Genomic DNA, 21,489 nt, shown 5'->3' with positions numbered 1-21,489 from the left:
TTCTTCCAGTAGAGTTAAACCGTTGTTGCAAATCGTACATTTTTCATACTCTATTTCATATCACAGTGATTTATAGAGTTTTTTGACGATGGGTCTATCAATCTGTTGTAGTCATGAATGAAATTTTTGTTTGACAAATTGCCACTTAGTTGAGAAAATAATACTATTGTAATGTTGAAAGATTTTTTTTTAAAAAGTATCTATATATAAGGTCAAAATTAGTCTTTTAATGATCTACAATAAAGATTGGAAATCTATAATGTTAGATTTTTTTTTTTTTTTTGACGGGAATCTATAATGTTAGATAGCCACAAGAAAATAGAGTAATAAATTGTAGAAATATACTTTATAGTTATGAAATTACAATTTACTTTGTTTCAAAAAAAAAAAAAAAATTAAAAAAAAAATTAAAAAAATATTACAATTTACTTTGTAGGAGACATGTCACATGTGCACAAGGGTTACACTTAATATTTGTCCTCCATCCCTCCTTAGACCACTCTCACTCATGGGTAAAAAATAAAAATGCCACTCTCTCTCTACTCACTTTCTCACTCCTCTTTTTCATTTTTTCTTATGGGCATTTTATTTAAGAACTCTTCCCACACTCATGGGCTAAACAAAAAAAAAAAACCACACCACCATCTCTCCTATATTTTCTCTCACAAACACTCATGGGCCTATAGGTACTGTAGCAATTTATTTTTGCCATTCCTATGGGCATTTGATAATCTCCTCATGGGCATATTTTTTTTTGCTCATGAGTGGGATAACATTTTTAGCATTTTTACCATTAAATTCTCCTCATGGGCATTTTTTTGCCCATGAATGAGAGTGCTCTTAGTCATGAAAAAAAAAAACACTACAAATACTACTACCTCCGTTAATTGTTATCTGCAATTTTAGGCCTTTGGGGTATTATTTAAGAGATAAAAAATATTCCAAAGTTGCAGATAACAATTAACGGAGGTAGTATAAAAGTTGATGTTATGCGGTAAAATGAAGCTATTGCCTACAAAAATTGATTGGCATCTACAATCAAACAAGTAAACTCTAGTGTGTGGTCATGTGGTGTTAACTGTTGTAGGATTATTCAAATCAAATTTGGCCAATTCGATTAGATTAGGATTATACTCTAGTGATTTTCTTTTAAGTTTAAGGTGAAACCTTACAAATCAATTTTAGTCATACCTATGAGTAGCTTTGTACTCCGATAAAGATTGGCTATGCGTACAAATAAATTGAAGGGTAACTATCTAATCACTTAGGCCTCATTTGGTTTGATGTAAAACATTTTCAATGAAAATTTAGTTTTCATGGAAAACATATCTTAAACGAAAAGCACAATTGCAAATTATGGTTTTTTTTTTCATACCAGGAAAGTTCAAGAAATATCAAAAATATGAGTGGGTATGTGAGGGAAGTAATAAAGAGGTATAGAGGATGAAGTAAAATATGGCTTCCCTTGTATTATAAAGGAAAATGTTTGCCCAAAAAAAAAAAATGCAATTTTTGCATAGGAAAACTGTTTTTCACGCCTTCACAAACCAAATAAAGGAAAATGGGAAAATCATTTTACACAAAAACATTTTAAAACCAAACTATAGTGTCTACAAATTCAACAAATGGTTTATCATTTTGGGAAATTATCAATGATACCCTTCAGGTTTTGGCTTTTATCAATGGTACCCTTCATTAAACTTTCATTATCAGTGGTACCCTTACAACTTTACCTAAATTGCTACAGTAATCTCGACGTTAAACAAACGTTTAGTATGTTTAGTTAACACGGTTAATGGGCTATTTGACACTAACTTGAGTTGACAAAAATACCCCCCCTCATTAATACCCCCCAGGCCCAACCAACACCATTTAATAGTTCCAAATTTTTTGATCGTTCAACTTCTGTCACACTCTCCCCTGTTCTTCTTCTTCTGAGCAACCCTAACTGATGCAAGAGTGAAGGACGATCGTTGAAGATTAAGCGTTTTTCTGCAATTCTAAAGGTTAGTTCTTATTTCTTACTTGAATTTTGGAAATTTTGGTTTAAATTGTCAAGTTTAAGGAAATGTATGTATGTTTGAGAAATGTGTTTGCTTTGGTGGAGAATTTCGAAGTGGTGTAGGATTTAGCTCTGAATTATGCTCAATTTACATAGTATAACTACTAGGTTGCTAAAGTTTTATTCTTTTCATATATTAATATGCATAAGTCAGACATTTTCATGGATTGTGGGTACATGTACAGTGTAGCTTGTGATGTTGCTCAGTGTTTGCTTAAATTCTAATCTTTAAAGATATGTAAATTGGTGTTTAGTGTGTAATTGATGATGAGTTTCTGAACAAAGTGATTGTGTACTGATTTTGCAGAATGACTGAGCATGATAGGGTTGTGTTTCGATTTAAGTATAAGGTGCATAAAATTGATATTGAAGTGGACCCTGATCAATGTAACTTAATGGATTTAGTCATAGAGTTTGAGGATAGGTTACAAAAAAAGGAAGTAGTTTTACTTAACCCTATATTTGCTTATGCTTATAGAGGTAAGCACTGGCCAATAAATGATGATGGTGGCATACATAGGTTTTTCAGGACATTTCCACAAGCTAATGTGTATGAGATTTTAGTTGGTACTACTATGAATTCAACCTACCTGAATGATCTAGTGTCTGAATTTAGGAGGAACAAAATAGTTGCTGAAAGAGCTATGCAAGCAATTGGACATGCACCTCCACCAATTGATGACCCACCACTTGTTAATGAACCAATTCTTGAACCTCAAGCTGAAAATGAACCAATTCTTGAACCTCAACCTGAAAATGAACTAATTCTTGAACAAGCTGAAAATGAATTCATTGTTAAACCTCCTATTGAAATTGAACAAGAAGCCAACCCTTTTGAAGCTACTCCTTCTGGGAGCAGCAAGCTAAAACCTAGGAGGAGATTGGTGCTTAAATACCAATCATAACCTCAACCAACAAGCCCTGTCTCTTCTGTTAACCCTTCAGTAGAAGACTCTGACCCTAGGATTATAAACTATGACCCAGATGCTACTTTTATGGATATTGAAGACCTGTATGAACAAAATAGTGCTAAGCAGACTGAAAAAGAGTACAGAAGGGGGAGAAAGGAGTTTGAAAAGTACATGGACAAGGAAAAGGGTAAGGGTAAGTGTCAAGATAAGGCTGAGGGAGAAGATGTAGGTGGTTCTTCTGGTGGTAAAGCAAAGGGAAGTGGGAAAAAGGGCAAGGCAAAGGGCAAGGGCAATGGTAAGGGAAAGAGTAAGCTATTAGTTTTTGGTGGTGAGAAGTTACCCCCATCTCCCATTTCCCCACACACTGTCTTTAAGACACTACCTGTTAGGAGAAGCCCTAGTTTTTCCCCTATTCAAACTAATACCAAGCAACCCACCACTGTACTCTCAAATAGTCCAAACACAAGAGGTCCAAATCCAACCACTAATCCCACACTTTTTGGTAGAAAAATGCCTAAGAGTACAGCTGTTAGGAAAGGGCTATGGGTTAAGGGTAAGGATAGAGAGTTGCATAAGCCAAATGAGAGTGGGGAAGGTAGTCAACCAACTGCTAGAAGACAAGTCATTTTTGATGGTGATGGTGATGGGGGGGATGATCCTAGTGATTCTAGTGATTCAAGTGAGTCAAGTGAGGATGCTGATGGTGGAGGTTTTGGGGATGAGCTTGATGATTCAGATGGTGAGGTGATCCCAGATGGTGATGTGCCAGCAGATGAGAGGGAAGACATAGGACAACTTCCCCACATTGAAGACAATTGGGAGCAGGGGTTCTGGTCTGGATTCATAGATGATGATGATGATGATAATTACTTCCAACAACTTTATGGTAATGGTGAAATGTATGAGGATGTGGGGTTTGGGAAGATTGTTCTTAGACCTTGGATGCTGTTCATAGACAAGGCACACTTAAGGGAGACTTTGAAGGATTATGCAGTCCAGGAAGGTTATGCTCTGAATATTGTAGCTGCAGATAACACCAGATACACAGTGACATGCTATGCTGAATGTTGTGAGTGGAGGCTGCATGCCAGTAGGTTAATTGATGGAAAAACTTGGGCTATCAAGAAAATATGGCCAGATGTACACAATTGTAGGGGCTTGGAAACATATAATCCTATATGTACAGTGAAATGGGATGCCCCAAAAGTAATGGAAGATATTAGGGCTGCCCCTGATATTCCAGGAAAAGCATTGAATGAATTGTTGTTTCAGAGGTATGGGATATACATGAAACAAGCTTCCTTATATAGGCTGAAAAGGTATGTGATTCAAGAGCTGTTTGGTGGACATGATGAGTCCTACTCATTGATGCCAAGGTATGCTGACATGATTTGCCAGACTAATCCTGAGTCAAAGGCATTTGTAGCACGACATCTTAGTGAGAGCATTCCTAGAGTGAATTTGTTTACAAGTGTGTTTATCAGTTTTGCTGGGCAATGGAAGGGTTTTCTGGCTGGTTGCAGACCCTTAATTGGAGTTGATGGGGCTCATCTAAAGGGAAATTATGGTGGAATCCTCTTGTCTGCAGTTGGGTTAGATGGCAACAATGAAATTTACCCAATAGCATTTGCCATTGTGAGTGTTGAAGACAAGGAAAGTTGGTCTTACTTCTTCTGGCATCTGTACAACATAGTGAAGCAATCTAACAGGCAACATTGGACAATTATATCTGACAGACAAAAGGTAAACATTTTACTTACACTAACACTATTAGCATTATATTACTTGCATTATTACTTGCACTAACATTATACTTATAATATAGTACTTGCACTAACATTACTTGCATTAACAGGGGGTTGATCTAGCCCTAAAAGATGTATGGCCTGATGCCAAGAGGAGATACTGCTGCAGACACTTGAGCAGGAACTACAAGAAAGAATTCCCAAGCCCTTTGATGTACACACTATTCTGGAGGGCATGCAATGCAACCAACAAGTTCACTTTCAGGAAAGCAATGGAGAGATTGCAGAAGGAAGGAGGAGAGGATGTTATGGTGTGGTTTGCAAACTTAGGTGATCAATCAAAATGGAGCAAGCACAAATTTGATCCTAATGTATGCAATGACTCAAACACCTCTAACTTTGTGGAGAGTTTTAACTCCACTTTGGGAGTTGACAGGTGCAGACCTGTTTTGACACTTCTTGAAGATATACTTTTTTTTTTTTTTTTTTTTTTTTCAGTTAAGACACAACTCTTATGGTTAGATTTACTTATGCATCTTATATGGTTGATTGGCAGGGATTAGAAGAGTGTGTATGGTGAGGATTTCTTCAAGGCATGAAAGAGCACAAGGCTGGGAGGATAATGACTTATGCCCCAAAATTGCAAAGTTGGTCAGGGACATTAGCAAAGCAACCTCTACCTGCAGAGCCTTCCAGTCAAGTCCAGGTGAATATGAGATACATGAGGGGAGGTCTCAGTTCCCTCTAAGCCTAAACCAAAAAATATGCTCATGTGGGGCTTGGCAGCTGTCTGGTATACCATGCAGACATGCAGTGAGGGCAATGCTACATGCCAAAGTTGATCCCCACAATTATGTGAGCTCATGGTACTCTGCTAGAACCTACAAGCAAGTGTACAATTTTGTGATTCACCCAATTCCTGATTCAAGTCAATGGCCACCTGTTGATGCTACCCACCCTCAGCACATCCACCCACCAAAAATGAAGAGAGGTGTAGGAAGGCCAAGTAGAAACAGAAAAAGAGAAGAGGGTGAAGACCAACCAGGGAAGAGGTCTAGAACAGTCAGATGCAGCAACTGTGGGAATTTAGGCCACAACAAAGCAACTTGCAAGGGTGGTTTGACTGGAAAGGAGTTGGAGTCAGTGAAGGCAATGGTTGTTAGGAACACAAGATCAAGAGATCAGTCAAATGCAGCTAAGGAGGCTAGAGCTATGTCTGCTGCAACAGAGATCTCTTCTTCACAGTTGGCTAGCCAACCACAGGACTTGTCCCAGTCACCCTGACATCTGTTTGGATGCTGCAGCATTAGGCTATTAGGACTGACTTTGATGTAATGAATCAGTTTTTGAACATGTTTTACCAGTTTTTATTGATGCAAGAACTTGTTTTTTTTTTTTTTTTTTTTTTTGGGAAAGTACTTAGCTGTGAATGCTAGTACTTATTTGCTTATTAATGCAAGATACATTTATGTAAAGTACTTAGCAGAACTAGCTGTTTTTTTGGGAAGCAATACAGCATGACTTGTTTGCATATTTATGTGAATATGTTAGTAATTATTTGCTTATTTTTGTGCTCTCTCAAAACAGTAAACTAAAGACATAAAATGCAATATAACACGAAAATAACCAACTTCCATTAATGTCAACTAGAATTTCAGTAGATCATTTTCAAACCAATATCTTAAAAAGGCTACTATTTTAAAGCCACAATCAACAACACCAAATACATCACTACAGCTAATTTCACAACCATGTACACGAAATCAGCAAATTCATCAGTCTTGTGCATAAACTCTGTAAATTCTGCCCTTAATGCATGAACTTGGCCTACTTCTGCCATGGATCCTTGCCTCCCTCCTATGTCCCTTGAAATTTGGTCTTCACTTACCCACATAAAGAATTCACATACCCTACACTTATAATATGGCCTTCTAGGATTCGCAATTGAGTTTGAAAACCTAATATTCGCAACTCTTGGTGGTTCACAATAGCAATTCATGGCTCTAAACCATGTAACTCCCCCATTCAAATTGCTTGAAGATGAAGCCCTTCTAGAAGAAGTCATTACTATAAAACCCTTGAAACCCTTGACAAAACTGCAGAGTAGAGAAAAAAAGAAAAAAAAAATCAGAAATTAATGGAAACAGGGAAGAGAGGGGTGAGGGTTATATAGGAAATTGGAAAGAAATAAAAGGAGGAAAATATGTTGGGATTTTTGGAGGGAGAAATAAAAGGGGCATTGAAGTCTTTTCACGTTCCCCAGCCCATTTACCCTCCTAATTAAACATACTTAACGTTTATTTAACGTTGAGATTACTGTAGTAATTAAGAGTAAAGTATAAGGGTACCACAGATAATGAAAGTTTAATGAAGTGTACCATTGATAAAAGCCAAAACCACAAAGGTACCATTGATAATTTCCCTATCATTTTTATGACTAAAACTCGAGTCTTTGTCTATGATCCAAAAATAATCATCATAGTTATCCAAAGTTTTCATGGGAGAAATCAGAAAATTCATTTGAGGAATGATAAGAGAATGAGAATAACAAAGAAACATTAAAATCAGTTGAATATGATTCTTCAAATTTGAGTCTTTTTTACCGGAGTGTTGGCTGACCAATAACCACAAATGTGGGGCCAAAAATTGAAGATGAACCAAACAAACAATCAGTCAGCTTTCTTTCTTTCTTTCCCTCGTAAGAGATCTGCTTCGAGGCATCTCTCAACTTCTTTGGTGGACCCAATTTTTTTTTATACTTCTATTACTAACCTTTAACAAAAATTCATGATTCTCACTCCACTTTTTTTATTTGGGTTTTGTGTTCTTCTTAACATCAAATCCTTGCTTTTTAAATGATTCTCTTCTATCCAGTTTTTTCTCAATTTCAAGCTCTTCTGTATAATTACATGGTATGTTCATTTTCTTTCAGCTTTATGAATTTGAATTTTGATTTGAATTGAATTTGCAATTTTATGCCTAATTTTATAGTCCCTTTTGTTATGGTGATTGTTATGCTGTGTATTTGCTTATACTTCATGATTTTGCTTGAGCAATTTTACTGAATTTGCTGCACTGAAATAAGTAATTAGAATGTAGAAATGAGAATTGGGTGAAAAATTTGGATAGTTTGTGTGTGTCTTAAGGCTAAATTGAATTGGGTTTTACTCAAATTTGATTTGTTCTTTTGATAATTGTAGGATTATTAATTGAAATGGAATGGTTCAGTTGATTTTTGAAGGAGTAATTGAAATTAATTCAAATTGTAATCTTTGTTTTTCATTTGGTAATTGAATGCTAATTTGAAATGGGTTTAACTCAAATTTGAATTTTTTTTATTCTTTTGAATACTGATGGATTATTTTTTTTTTTTGAAAGAATTGATGGATTATTTATTGAGATGGGTTTTATAGAACTTACATTTTCTTTACATTTAATAATTGAAGGAGTAAATGAAATGGGTTTTGTTCAGATTAGTTTTTTTTGTTTGTTCATTTGTTATTTGAAGGCTAACTTAAATGGGTTTTCCTCACATTTGAATTTTTTTCCGTCATTTGGAAGAATAATTGGGGTTCTTTTCTTGAATTCCATTATTGTTTTTTTGTTGATTTTGGGCAGTAAGGAACTAATTAAGTAACTATACTCTGATTGTGTAGGTTGAGTTAATTAAATAAGCTTGTAGAAGAAAGAAGAGTTGCAGTGAAAGATGTCTTCGAGGTCAACTCAGAGGACAAGTAAGATGTCTTCAAGGTCAACTCAGAGGACAAGTTCTAGGGGTAGTTCGGCTCATTCGAGGCATGATGCCCGGGTAATGGCTCAAACCCCCATTGATGCCAAGCTTGCTTTGGATTTTGATGAGTCGAAGCGCCACTTTGATTATTCATCTTCAGTTGATGTCAATTTGTCAAATTCTACTAGCAATATCTCTCCTTCAACAGTGTCATCCTACCTTCAAAAGATCCAAAGAGGGAGTCTTGTCCAGTCTTTCGGGTGTCTGATTGCCATTGATGAGCAGGACTTCCGTATCCTTGCGTACAGTAAAAATGCCCCTGAGCTGTTGGAGTTAAATCCAACTGCTGCCCCTAGCTTCCAACAACGTGAGGTTCTAAATCTTGGAACCGATGTAAGAACTCTTTTTAAAGAATCAAGTGCTTCTTCACTGCAAAAAGCTGTACGTGTTTCTGAGGTTAATCTTCTCAATCCCTTGCTTGTTCATTGTAAAAACTCGCATAAGCCTTTTTATGCCATTCTGCATAGAATTGATGTGGGGTTGGTCATAGACTTGGAGCCAGTAATTGCTGATGATACAGATGTAACTGCAGGAGCTTTAGAGTCTTATAAGCTTGCATCTAACGGGATGTCAAGATTGCGATCATTGCCCGGCCAAAATATTCAACTTTTCTGTGATGTTTTAGTTGACGAAGTGAAGGAATTAACGGGTTATGATAGGGTAATGGTGTATAAATTTCATGACGATGAGCATGGGGAAGTGATTGCTGAGTATTGTAGGCCTGAATTGGAACCTTATCTTGGTTTGCATTATCCAGCAACAGATATACCTCAAGCTTCGAGATTTTTGTTTTTGAGAAACAAGGTGAGGATGATATGTGATTGTCTTGCTTCTCCCGTGAAGGTGATTCAAGATGAAAAATTGACTCAACCACTGAGTCTTGGTGGATCAACTTTAAGAGCGCCCCATGGTTGTCATGCACAATATATGGCAAATATGGGTACCATTGCATCCCTTGTAATGGCTGTGACAATTAATGAAGATGATGATGAGGTTAATGATGGACAGAGAGGAAGAAAGCTATGGGGCTTGGTTGTGTGTCATCACACAAGATCCAGATTTGTTTCATTTCCTCGAAGATCTGCATGTGAGCGTTTAGTTCAGGTCTTTGGCATACAAATAAACAAGGAAGTTGGTTTGGCTGCTGAAATGAGGGAAAACCACATATTGAAAATTCAAACTGTGCTTTGTGATATGCTCATGAGAGACTCCCCTGTAGCCATTGTTACCCAATCACCTACTGTAATGGACCTGATTAAGTGCGATGGAGCTGCACTCATCGTTAAGAGCAAAGTATGGGCCCTTGGTATCACTCCAACTGAGGAACAGCTTAGAGATATAGCTCAGTGGCTTGTTGATCACCATGGCCCCACTAAAGGATTCAGTACTGATAGCCTAAAGGAAGCTGGTTACCCTAATGCTTCACAACTTGGGGATGCAGTCTGTGGGATGGTTGCAGTTAGGATAACTTCAAAAGATATCCTGTTTTGGTTTAGGTCCCATACAGCGAAAGAAATAAAATGGGGTGGTGCAAAACATGACCCTGTGGACACCGATGATGGAAGAAAGATGCATCCAAGATCATCATTTAATGCCTTCTTAGAGGTAGTCAAGTGGAGAAGTCTACCTTGGGAAGACATGGAAATGGATGCTATCCATTCATTACAGCTCATATTACGAAGATTATTGAAGGATAGTGCTACAATTACAGATGATTCAAAAACCACTACAAACAATTCAAAAATGATTGTGAATGTGCCTGGAGTTGATAATTCACTAGTGAATCAACTCCAAACTGTGACTGGTGAAATGATTCGTCTCATTGAAACAGCTGCTGTTCCAATTTTCTCTGTGGACGCGTCTGGTGTCATTAATGGATGGAATGTCAGAATGGCAGAATTAACTGGTTTGCTTATAGAGAAAGCAGTTGGCTTACCTTTAGTTGATGTTGTTGCTGACGAAACAGTTGGAACAATTAAAAATGTCCTCTCCTTGGCTGTACAAGGTAGTCAGTCTATACTCTGATTTGTGTTCCCTTCTTCCAGCTATTATACCACACTAACAGTAAGCATCTTTTTTATAAAAGATGGATGGTATCATTTTTCAATTATTCATCACACTGATGTTTTGGCTACTCATATGCATAACAATTAAAATTTTCATACTTTATTTATTTTCTCTAGGCTGAACATGATAGTGTATTTTTTATATCTGGAAGTTTTAAATGTTTAATGTAGCTGCAAATTACCTCACGGTTGTTGATTTTTATATTGATGTTGATTTGATAAAAGTAAAATGGAATTTACACCCAACATCACGTGATAGGAATTTCCTGCTCTCCCCCCCCCCCCCCCCCCCAACACCCAAAAAAAATTTCTTTTTTTTTCAGGAAAAAATGAAAGGTATGTGAAAATCCTGACAAGTGATCATAGTATACACATGTGCTTTGAGTAAGAGGGAGATCATTTGTGTTCGTATTTATAAATTAACTTTACTCTATATACTTACTAATATTTTTCTATGCTGATCTCCATGAAAATTTGAATTGGCAGGCATAGAAGAGAAAGATGTTGAAGTAAGATTAAGAACCTTTGGTTCCCTAGAAAAGGATAACCCTGTGGTTTCAGTAAATGCATGTTGTAGTCGGGATGTGGATGAAAATGTTACAGGAATTTGCTTTATCGGGCAAGATGTTACTTTACAGAAAGTTATTATGGAAAAATATACTCAACTGCAGGGTGATTATACTGGAATTGTGAGGAACCCTAATCATCTTATTCCTCCAATATTTATGATGGATGAGCAAGGTCTATGCTTGGAGTGGAATGATGCAATGGAAAAACTATCTGGTTTTGGGAAAGAGGAAGCCATTGGTCGGATGCTTCTTGGGGAGGTGTTCACTACTGAAAGTAACGGTTGCCAGGTCAAAGATCATGACACCTTAACCAAGCTCAGAATACTACTAAATAAAATAATTGGAGGTGCGGATGCAGATAAAGTGTGTTTTATGTTCTTGGATCGGCATGGTAAATGTGTTGATGCATTGCTCTCTGCAAGTCCACGAACTGATGCTGAAGGAAAGGTCACTGGAGTTTTGTGTTTTCTCCATTTACCAAGTCCAGAACTTCAATATACCGTGCATTTGCAAAGGATTTCAAAAAAGGCTGCTGAGAATACCCTAATTAAGTTAGCATATTTCCGAGAGCAAATCAGAAATCCAATACAAGGGATGCTATTTACACGCAATTTGGTGGAATCATCTGAGTTGAATGGAGGGCAAAAGCAGTTGATGGTGACAAGGGCATTGTGTGAAGATCAGTTAATGAAGATCGCTGAGGACACTGATATCCCAAGCATTGAGGAAGGGTAAGATAATAACTTTAGAATTTGGAGTCTTTCCTTTTCATTATCTTCCTTTTTCTGCTTCCTTCATTTGAAAATTCAAGGTGGTTGTCTGAGCTAAAATTATCACTTCTCTGTCAACTTAAAATTGTTTATTCTTTTTTGAATTTTCTATCAATATCTTATACTACAAATTGAGTTTTGATTGTTGCTTGCAGTTACATAGAAACCATAACTGCTAAATTCAATCTTGGGGATGCTCTTGAGGCTGTCATGAGTCAGGTAATGCCCTTTAGCCAGGAAAGCCAGGTGCAGCTCATGCGTAATTCACCTTCTGGTCTATCTTCTATGTATCTGGATGGAGACAGTTTGAGGCTACAGCAAGTCCTTTCAGATTTTTTGGCGGTTGCTATTCGTTTTACCCCTGCATGCAGTGGATCCTCTGTTATGTTCATGGTAAATCCTAGAAGGGAATCTCTAGGAAAAAAGATGCAACTTCTTCGTGTTGAATTTAGGTAATTACCTGATGGAAGTTTGATGTTATGATCAATTAAACCTAAAATAAGAAGAAAACACACTACAAATGCTACTGTCATCCATTACTGATAAAATTATGAATACTGACGAGTCTTTTTCCTTGCAGGATTATACATCCATCCCCAGGGGTCCCAGAAGATCTGATCCAAGAGATGTTCCACCGAAACACAGGCATGTCAAGAGAAGGACTGAGCTTGTACATTAGCCACAAGCTTGTCAGAACCATGAATGGTACTCTGCAATATCTTAGGGGGGAAGGTCACTCATCTTTCATCATTCACCTGGAATTTCCGCTCATCCAAGATATTGGCCACAAGTGAAATTACTTTTAACTTCTTAAGCAAAGATGCTGTCAAAACTTGGAAGAAATCTTATTCCAAGAAGGCAGTTCAAGAACTGATCTCTGTAGCCTAGCACCAGTTTTCAGACATTGTTTGCAGGTGGGGCTTTCACACCTTTCAGTGTTCCATTTTGTGGTTCAAGCCCTCAGTTACATTCTGAACTTGTGGTTTTATTGGAAGCTGTAGGCTGTAGCTGAAGGGGATATTTTAGGACTTTGAAAATGGTGGATATTCGTCAGAATAATGACTTCCAACTGAATTCGGTAAGGAGGTGATATGTACCCTATGAGCTGCTATGTGCAGATTATTTTCGATGTTTCTCTACAGGATGAAGCTGAGTAAAATAAAACAGATATGTATATATGCTGATCTGTCACTTCTGTTCTGTTGTAATTTGTGAAGTAGCTAAATCAGGTAGGTTGGTTTGTGCAAAAGAGGGCTCCAGGGTACTCTCTTCTAGGAGATAGTCTTCAGATTGTAGTTCGATAACAGTAGCTGTAGCTAGAATATGGGAAAATCTGATGAATAGAGGGCAGAATACCTCAAGGTTCATAGAAGAGTCAGTCTGTATATGCAACAAACATCTAATTGACATTAATCCACTGCTTGACATGGGTTTGTATGACTATGCTTAAAACTTTCTAACTATGTCCATCTCTCAATTGTTTTCCGGAAAGTCTTCTTTATAGAATCAATGGCCAAAGTAATTCCATCTCTCCAAATCAACTGCAACAGTGCAACATTAAAGAGGAGTGGAATGGAATCAATGGATTTTCTGTTTTACACAGTTTTTCTGGCATTTTCATCGATTGTCATATGTAAGTCTACTGCTATTCCTTTATGCTTCTTTTTTTCTTTTTTGCATTTTTATCTGTGAAATCGAGTATATAAAACCATTGAAAATAGAAAGTGTGAATTCGCATGATAAAGATTCACGTCTAATGTACTGTAAATGCCCTGCTTTATGGATATTGTGAGAAAGTAGCTTTTCTTTTGCTTTATGTTTGTGATAAAAGAATCAGTATGTATACTGCTTTCTGTAGTTTTTCTCAGGGCCATATATTTCATTAAAGGTTGCACAGATGCGAAAAGCAGGTCCCCTACATTCTGACTTGCAAAGCCAGATTATGAGCTTCCTGGGTATGTTTCGTACTGTAATAGATACATCTTACAAAGTCATCAAAGATATTATATCATATCAGTGTATAGGTATTGACCCTCTGGAGTTATGACTTGCAAGATCGTAACAAGTGAAGTTTGTCATGTATACCTCATCCTGATTCCAAATAATTACTTTCTTTGTTTGACAACAGTAGTCTTCATGTACTGGTTTTTGATGTCTGAAAAAATCTGGTGCATCCATGCATGGGCAATGCCCCGAGTAACTTTGTAAAATATGATTAAATTTCTGAATAAGTTAATAGAATTGTTAGCTAGGAAGTAGCTTGTCCTGTGAATAGCACAGCTCCGATTATGTCATTTGTTTTAAGGAACACGAATGGATAGTTAGCTACGAAGTTTAACACAGGCATTCTGCATTTCTTTTTCTCAGGTTGAAACGAAGTGTGAATTGCATTATAAATTGTCAGAATTACTGTTTGTTTTGGCTTTTGGATACTGTGAGTAAGTGGCTTTACTTTTGTGTTATGAAAGTGATGAGAAAATCACTTTGAATGCCTTTTGTAGTTTATCTCAGGGCCATATATATTGCTTCGTACTCCTTATTAAAGTAATGGTGATGCTACAAGAGAATGTCCCTTTAGTAATTCAGGCTTGCAAAGCCAAATAAAGAGATTCATGGATACAATTCTTACTGTATTTAATTTGTTAAGATGTTGCGAACCAAACTCGACTTTATTTATTATCAGACTACACCAATATCTCTGATATACATTACATAAATAGATGGATGACTTGCCTAAGTGTGGCACTAAATAAACTTCAAACGAAAAGCATAATAATTAACTAACACGCTCACAACATTGATACTAGATACATTTACAATTGTCTATGATTGATTCTAACTCGAACTTTTTAACACACAAGAGGATTCATAACTTGTCCAGTGAATAACACAGCTCCGGTTATGTCATCTCTTATAAGGAACATAAATGGATAGTTAGCTACGAAATTTAACATGGGCATTCTGCAACACTTAAATAGAGCTCTAGAAGCAGCAGCAGATTCAGTCCCTTCCTCGTCGATCTCAATAAAGGATTTCTGGAAAATGTCTGAAACATAAAGTTTCTGAGCCATGGCCGATGATGAGTCTGTCATTTCAGTAAGGCCACCCTCCTTAAAGGTCAACTCAACTCCCAATCCCTTTAAAACATTTGAAGCCTCAAATCCAAATGAAAACTTGAACTTAGGAATCTTAAATTCAACTGCTTGAACTTTTTGAGCTAATAGTGGAAGAAGCTTATGTAGAAAACCAGGTTCCAAGTTTAGTTTCTGCATCAAGGCGGGAAGCCCATCTTTCTCATCTGGAAGGAAGAGATACATAGAAAATTGGCGCTTATCTTCTTCTCCTTGTTCATAAGGAAGACGAAGAACTTTAAAACCAATGAAAGCTTTGATGAACTGATCATACTTGGTGGTCATAAACGGAACCTTAATCGAGTTGCCATTCAATAGATAAAAGTCATCTTCCTTTGTTCGCGATGCATCAAACTTCTCCTTCCATGCCCCCTTGAAGTAAATTGCGTTTGCAAAGATGAGCTTTGTGTTGCAATCAATGGAGTTAGGAGCTAACAAATCGCTTATAAGGCCATTAGTCTTGTCCTTAGCCCATGAATTCACATCTATGGCCACTTCGTTGTCCTGCATACATGTATGTATAGACATCATACGATTACTCGATTAGGTTGCAATAACAAATTATATAGAAATTTGATGAACATTAAACTCAAACTTTAAAACAAACAAAAATAAATAAAACAGAACTTTGGTGAAGTGGTAGAAGTAGACATACTTTGTTGCAAAAATCAACTTGATTAGAAGTAGCTTTGTAAACATGATCAAGTAGATGTTTGAAAGTGGGGTTAAGAGGAAGTGTTTGATCAACCCAAACACCATTAGCATAGCTCAACTTAGGCCCACCAACGGCGCTGCCATCAGCAAAGACGAGTGATACAAGCTCTGCACAAAGTTTGTTGAGTTCATCAGAGGAATTAGCCTTAAGATACGTAAGAAGTTGGTCACGAGTTGAGCCAGATGATCCGGCAGCGATCACACTAAGTATGACATGAAGTGAGAGTGGTGAGATAACCAAGTTCTTGTTCTTATTCGCCTCCGTTGAAGACAGACGACCGGTGAGAGTCAGTGAGACGTCTGCTAGGTTGGTGAGTGATTGTTGATGGTCCATCACTAAGAACACTTTAGTTATGGATAAATTTACATAGTAGTAGTACGGTTTTATTTTATTTTTACTTTTCTTTATTAGAACCTAATACAGCTTAATTAAGGGGTTTTCTCTCCTTTTTTTTTTTTTTTTTTTTTTTTTTTTTTTTTTTTTTTTTGAGTGTAGGCTTACTTTTAATAATATGGATGAGATGAGATTTGGTCTGATTAACTTTATGATTTTGCTTTAATGAAAGAGCTCAACAAATCAACACACCTACATTTGTCAATTTGGATAACCGGGTGGAGTTTGGGTTGATCCATGACGAGACGGGTCTGTGGACCAGATATACTTAGTTCAAAATTACCCTGTTAACCTACCTTGGGTCGGATTGGGTCTTTTTTTAATCGGGTCAAATTCGAGTCAAGGTCTGTCAAGTCGATATTGGTTTTGGATCCGGTCTAACTTAAGGTAGGTTCATACTCGGTTCGGATAAATTCAGGTTAGGTTCAGTATGGGTTTGACCAGGTTAATTTCTGGTTGGATGACTTTAGATCGGGTTGTTGGTTCCAGTTCGATTGATTTCAGTTATGTTAAGTTTTGGGTTTATCACTAATGTTGATTCGATATTTGATCAATTCTAATTTAGATACTTTTCGGGTTTGGTTGGGTTGACCAAATTTAATATTCATATATAGGTACATTTTAAAATCACGTCAAATCAAAATTAGGTTAAATTAAAATCAGGTTGGGTTAATATCAGTTCGGATAAAGACACATTGGATTGAATCGGGTAATACTCGAGTCAATTTTGATTCGGGTTAAGTTCAGGTCGGGTCAAAATTGGTTCGGTTTGAGTTCAGGTCAGGTCAAATCGGTTTCGGACTAAGTTTAAGTTGGGTGTAATCGGTGCCGGGTTAAGTTCAAACACTACTACAAAATTTGAATAAGGGACCCCCAAATAAAAGACCCGTCATATCAACCAACATGTTTGTTTTATATAAGAGACCTAATATCATAGATTACGGGCCTGTAACGTGTAATAGGCCTCACCACTATAGAGATTAAAAAAAAGTAAAAAAAGTAAGAGATCCGTCTTGATTTTTTTTAGCTTTATTAGTCACCAACGGATGTCTAATATGTAGTAGGGCCCAATACTTAGGTTAGAAAATTTGAAAGAAAAAGATAACAACCTTTAGTTAGACTTGACGCACCTCTTGCCTTGATTTTTTTAAACTTTATTAGTCACCAAGTAGGCAAGTATTCATTTCTCTTTCCCTAGATTTTTCCTCTATCATTCCTCATCATTTTCGCCTAACTTAATCTTTCTCGATCTATATCCTTTCCTTCATTTCCAAGTCGCACTAAAACAATATAAATCTTAGCAGGTCGATAGCGGTGAAGAATTATTTGGCGACTGTAGACACCCAAATGTGTCTCTTCAAAACCAAACCCAACGATAAATATCTTTCATGTCATTGATTATCGAACAAAGCAAAAGTGTGAAAAGTCTAGTGATGAGGATATTTTTATTAAAATATCTCTTCTTTCTGTTTTTTGAAAATATTTCTTTTCTTACCCTATTTATGAAAAACGTGTATTATAGTTTAGTTTGGTCCATGACACGGGTCCAATAATGGTATAGTTGGATGGGGCTTGAATAGACATTTCCAACGATATATTATAAACCCAATTTCGATGAATAATGAGTACAATGAGGAAGTTATGGCCAAAATACTAAATTGGGCCCGGTTTGGTTCTTACATACGGTCTAATGATCTAGAGGAGGGCCTATTATTAATTATCAATTCTAAAGCTATTATGAGTGATTATAGTCTTCTAGAATACTATAGAAGGTTCTCTTAAATCCTAATGGAGTTAGGATTGATAATTATGTTTCAAAGAGTTTGAAATTGAATAAAATTACTTCTTTTGAGAATCCTTATTTTGTACGAGATGGAATATGTTCAGATATTATTTTCGTGCCTCATAATATTTATCCAAATTTTATATGGTTGGATAGATCTTGAAATTATGTCCATCTACTACTTCTATGTATCAAGCTGAAATTTAAATTTTTATTTGAACTTGTATCACAATACCATTGGTGAAGCAAGTCCTACCACCCAACACCTTCCTAATAAATAAATGCCACATATTTTTTAAAAAAAAATTTAAACTACTACTTTACAAAGTTATTATTGTTTCTTACTTTCTTTTCGACTCTTTTAGCTTATATACAATATACAATAACATAACTGGATTGGATAAAATTCTTAGAAGCCTTAAAATATGGCTAGCACTTAGAAAATTAATAGTTTTTTTTTTTTTTAATTTATTTTTTAGTACAATATATTATTGGTGAAGAAGCTAAGCATTAATAATAGCAAATTACAAACATTTATACAATATAGAGTCAGTTAAGTATGTGTAATGGTTATGCACGCACAAATGTCAAAGATAGTTATATATGTAATTATCTGGGATTGACATAAATAGGTACTTCATTATATTAATACTTGCCAAAGTGACACTAATCAAACCAAAGCATGAAATGTTATTGCTATTTACATGCTTATGGTATAGATAGGTTTATCAATCTAAAATTAATTCACACTCAAACTCGAACTTTTCAATTTTCAAGAGGGTTCACAACTTGTCTAGTGAAAAGCACAGCTCCAATCATGTTTTCTCTTATAAGAAACATGAATGGATGATCAGCCACGAAGTATAATGTTTCATAAGTTCTTAAGCACTGTTGTTTTATTTTAGCAAAAGTAGCAGCAGCAGCTTCAGTACCTTCCTCATTGATTTCAATAAAAGATTTCTGTTTAATGCTTGAAACATATAGTTTTTGAGCTTTAGGTGAGTCGTCTGTCAATTCGGTGAAGCCACCCTCCCTAAAGAGCAGTTCTAATCCTAAGCCCTTGAGAATCTTAGAAGCTTCGAATCCAAATGAAATCTTGTACCTGGGAAGCCTAAAACTAATCACTTTAACCTTTCTGAATGGAAGGTGTTCATTTAGAAAACTAGGTTGAGAGCTTACTTTATGTACCAAAGCTGGAAGCCCATCTTTTTCATCTGGAAGGAAGAAATACATGGAAAATTGGCGCTTGTCTTCTCCTTGTTTATAAGGTAAGCCAAGGACTTTGAAACTGGGGAAAGCTCTGATGTATTGCTTCTTTTTTGTGGTCATAAAAGGCACCTTAACTGAGCTACCATTAATAAGGAAAAAGTCATCTTCTTTTGCGTTTGTTTCGTTATCAAAAGAATCAGGAGACACCAACTCTTTAATAAGACCATTAGTTTGCTTCTCAGCCCAAGAATTTACATCAGCGGCCACTTCAGTTGCCTACAGAGATAGAATAGATCAACTTGTGAGCGCATTAGGCCACTTTCAAAAAGTAGTTAGCCTCAAGTGAAACTAAATCATACAACTATGTTTGAGTTGTACAATGTTACATTGTGATGATCATAACAAGATCTAGCAATGAAATGGTTTTTTCTCATGTACTTCCTCTATTATTTTTTTACTACGTATGTCATCTATCATGGTTATCAGTTTTGCATTAATTATATGGCTATTATCTTTTAACATTTACTCTTTATTTTTAAATACTTGCTCTATTTCTCCATGCACGGAGTTTTAGGAGACATTAGAGAAAATAATAAAATATGGAGATAGTGGGGTAGGTGAAAGATTAAAAAATTGTTAAAGTAAAAGTAGTGGAGAAAATTGGAGACAAGAGAACATAATTAATAAAATATGATTAATGGTGGATTCACTAGGTGAGAGATTTTAATTAAATATTTTAAAAGCTATCCAAATAAGGAAATTGAACAAGTATTTAAAAATGGTCGAAAAAGGAAAATGGAACAAGTATTTAAAAACGGAGGGAGTATTAACTAAGTAAAAAATTAATACAAGTAACAATCAATAGCGTCAAAATACTTCCTCCATTAATTAGAGCAAGTTTAGCTCCAAGTCTTAAGACTTGATGACATCATCATTTTGAGTCTTAAGATTTATACTTAAGACTTTTCCCATTTTTCTTCAAAAATCTCAAGCAAGTATCTTCACCCACTTCACTTTTATTTATTTATTTTTTTATTTATTTTTTATTTATTTATTTATTTTTTACGTATAATATGTCAAATATTTAAGTCTTAGGGCTAAAGTGATAAATTTGTGCAAGTCTTAGTGAGTCTTAACAAGAATTTGATGACATCATTTTTAATGAGACCACAAAAAACAATGTCACATCCAAGAGTTAAGACTTGGGGCTAAACTTGCTCTTACAACGGGAAAGTTAATACTTGTACTGTAGTTATTCTTAATTGTCTAGAAAATCACTTTTTAACTATTTGATGATGTGCACTAAAGTTATTGCACTAAAATTTTTTGATTAAAAAAATTGGGTATTGCTTAATCTCATCAAAATCCGTACATAACTATAGCAATTGATATGTACAGTAAACATTGAAAACAATTAAAAATAAAAATAAATAAAAATAAAAAATAAAAAGGAAAGAAGACATACTTTGTTGAAAAAATCAACTTGATTAGAATCAGCTTTGTAGAGATGATCAGCAACTTGTTTAAAGGTATGCTTAAGAGGAAGTCTTTGATCCACCCAAACTCCATTGGCATTGCTCAGCTTCGGCCCACCAATGGCGCTGCCGTCGGCGAAGACGAGTGAAACGAGCTCCGAACAAAGCTTGTTGAGATGATCGGTGGAATTGGACTTGAGAAATGTCACGAAATAATTTTCCGTAGTTTTCATTAGAGTATAGCAAGCGTATATATACAACCTAGCAAATAGATTAGGGCTCATGAGATAGGCCTGATAACTATACACTACACATAATAATAGGCCCTAACAAGAAACGATAGAAGCTGATCACAAGTCGAGCCGGATGAACCGGCAGCGATCAAACTCAGTACGACATGGAGTGAGATAGGTGACATGACCATGTTTTTGTTCTTCGCCTCATTGGACGACAACACGCTTCCGGTGAGAGTCAGTGAGACGTCCGTTAGGTCGGAGATTGATTGCTGAAGGTACATCGATCCCTTTGACATGGACTCTACAAACAAACAAGATGGAAGAGAGTATGAATGAATAGTGGAAGATCAGACTCTTTCTATATTCTGTTTTATCCTTACTAGTTATTGAAAAAAAAAATGGAAGAGTGGAAGACTCTTTATATATGCTACGTGGTTAATTATCACGTACAACTTAAAAATATTATTCGTGGGATATAAAAATTTCAAAATTGCACATAATGATTATCGGATATAGTGTTGTATTTCTTCCATTTTGGCTTTTGAATAGTGTTTTGGGTCTAAAAAGCATGAAATTCACTATTCAACATAATGAAACACAAATCAAGTGAAATTCACGTGAAATTATGTTGGGA

General features: G+C 36.0%; 3 protein-coding genes across 8 annotated transcripts; 1 reads left to right on the top strand and 2 right to left on the bottom strand.

The window, feature by feature from the left end:
* The first annotated feature begins 7,453 nt into the window (after positions 1-7,453).
* LOC145558313 (phytochrome C-like) lies at positions 7,454-13,527 on the top strand. Of its 6 annotated transcripts, none has more exons than XR_014092442.1 (6): positions 7,454-7,630; positions 8,375-10,513; positions 11,061-11,874; positions 12,069-12,365; positions 12,494-12,827; positions 12,915-13,527. XR_014092442.1 is itself a non-coding variant. In XM_081619516.1 (5 exons), the coding sequence occupies exons 2-5, from the start codon at positions 8,425-8,427 to the stop codon at positions 12,705-12,707; spliced, it is 3,414 nt and encodes a 1,137-aa protein (XP_081475642.1). In that variant the 5' UTR covers positions 7,454-7,630; positions 8,375-8,424; the 3' UTR covers positions 12,708-13,527. The 6 variants fall into 6 exon arrangements, 4 of the variants coding, with proteins under 4 accessions (XP_081475642.1, XP_081475643.1, XP_081475646.1 ...); XR_014092443.1 differs by having other exon boundaries at positions 12,909-13,527; XM_081619516.1 differs by having other exon boundaries at positions 12,494-13,527.
* Positions 13,528-14,606: 1,079 nt separating this feature from the next.
* LOC145558314 (serpin-ZX-like) lies at positions 14,607-16,437 on the bottom strand. The gene is made up of 2 exons (XM_081619521.1): positions 15,700-16,437; positions 14,607-15,548 (listed from the first exon to the last, which is right to left on the bottom strand). The coding sequence occupies exons 1-2, from the start codon at positions 16,090-16,092 to the stop codon at positions 14,763-14,765; spliced, it is 1,179 nt and encodes a 392-aa protein (XP_081475647.1). The 5' UTR covers positions 16,093-16,437; the 3' UTR covers positions 14,607-14,762.
* A 2,105-nt stretch (positions 16,438-18,542) lies between these two features.
* Positions 18,543-21,237, bottom strand: LOC145559463 (serpin-ZX-like). Its single transcript, XM_081620890.1, has 3 exons — positions 20,951-21,237; positions 20,610-20,813; positions 18,543-19,420 (listed from the first exon to the last, which is right to left on the bottom strand). Exons 1-3 carry the CDS (start codon positions 21,149-21,151, stop codon positions 18,701-18,703), a joined length of 1,125 nt encoding a protein of 374 aa, XP_081477016.1. The 5' UTR covers positions 21,152-21,237; the 3' UTR covers positions 18,543-18,700.
* Positions 21,238-21,489: the final 252 nt, after the last annotated feature.

The sequence above is a fragment of the Chenopodium album genome, chromosome 9, assembly GCF_948465745.1.
Source record: "Chenopodium album chromosome 9, dcCheAlbu1.1, whole genome shotgun sequence".
Classification (NCBI taxonomy): domain Eukaryota; kingdom Viridiplantae; phylum Streptophyta; class Magnoliopsida; order Caryophyllales; family Amaranthaceae; genus Chenopodium; species Chenopodium album.
This window is presented reverse-complemented; position numbering and strand designations above follow the sequence as displayed.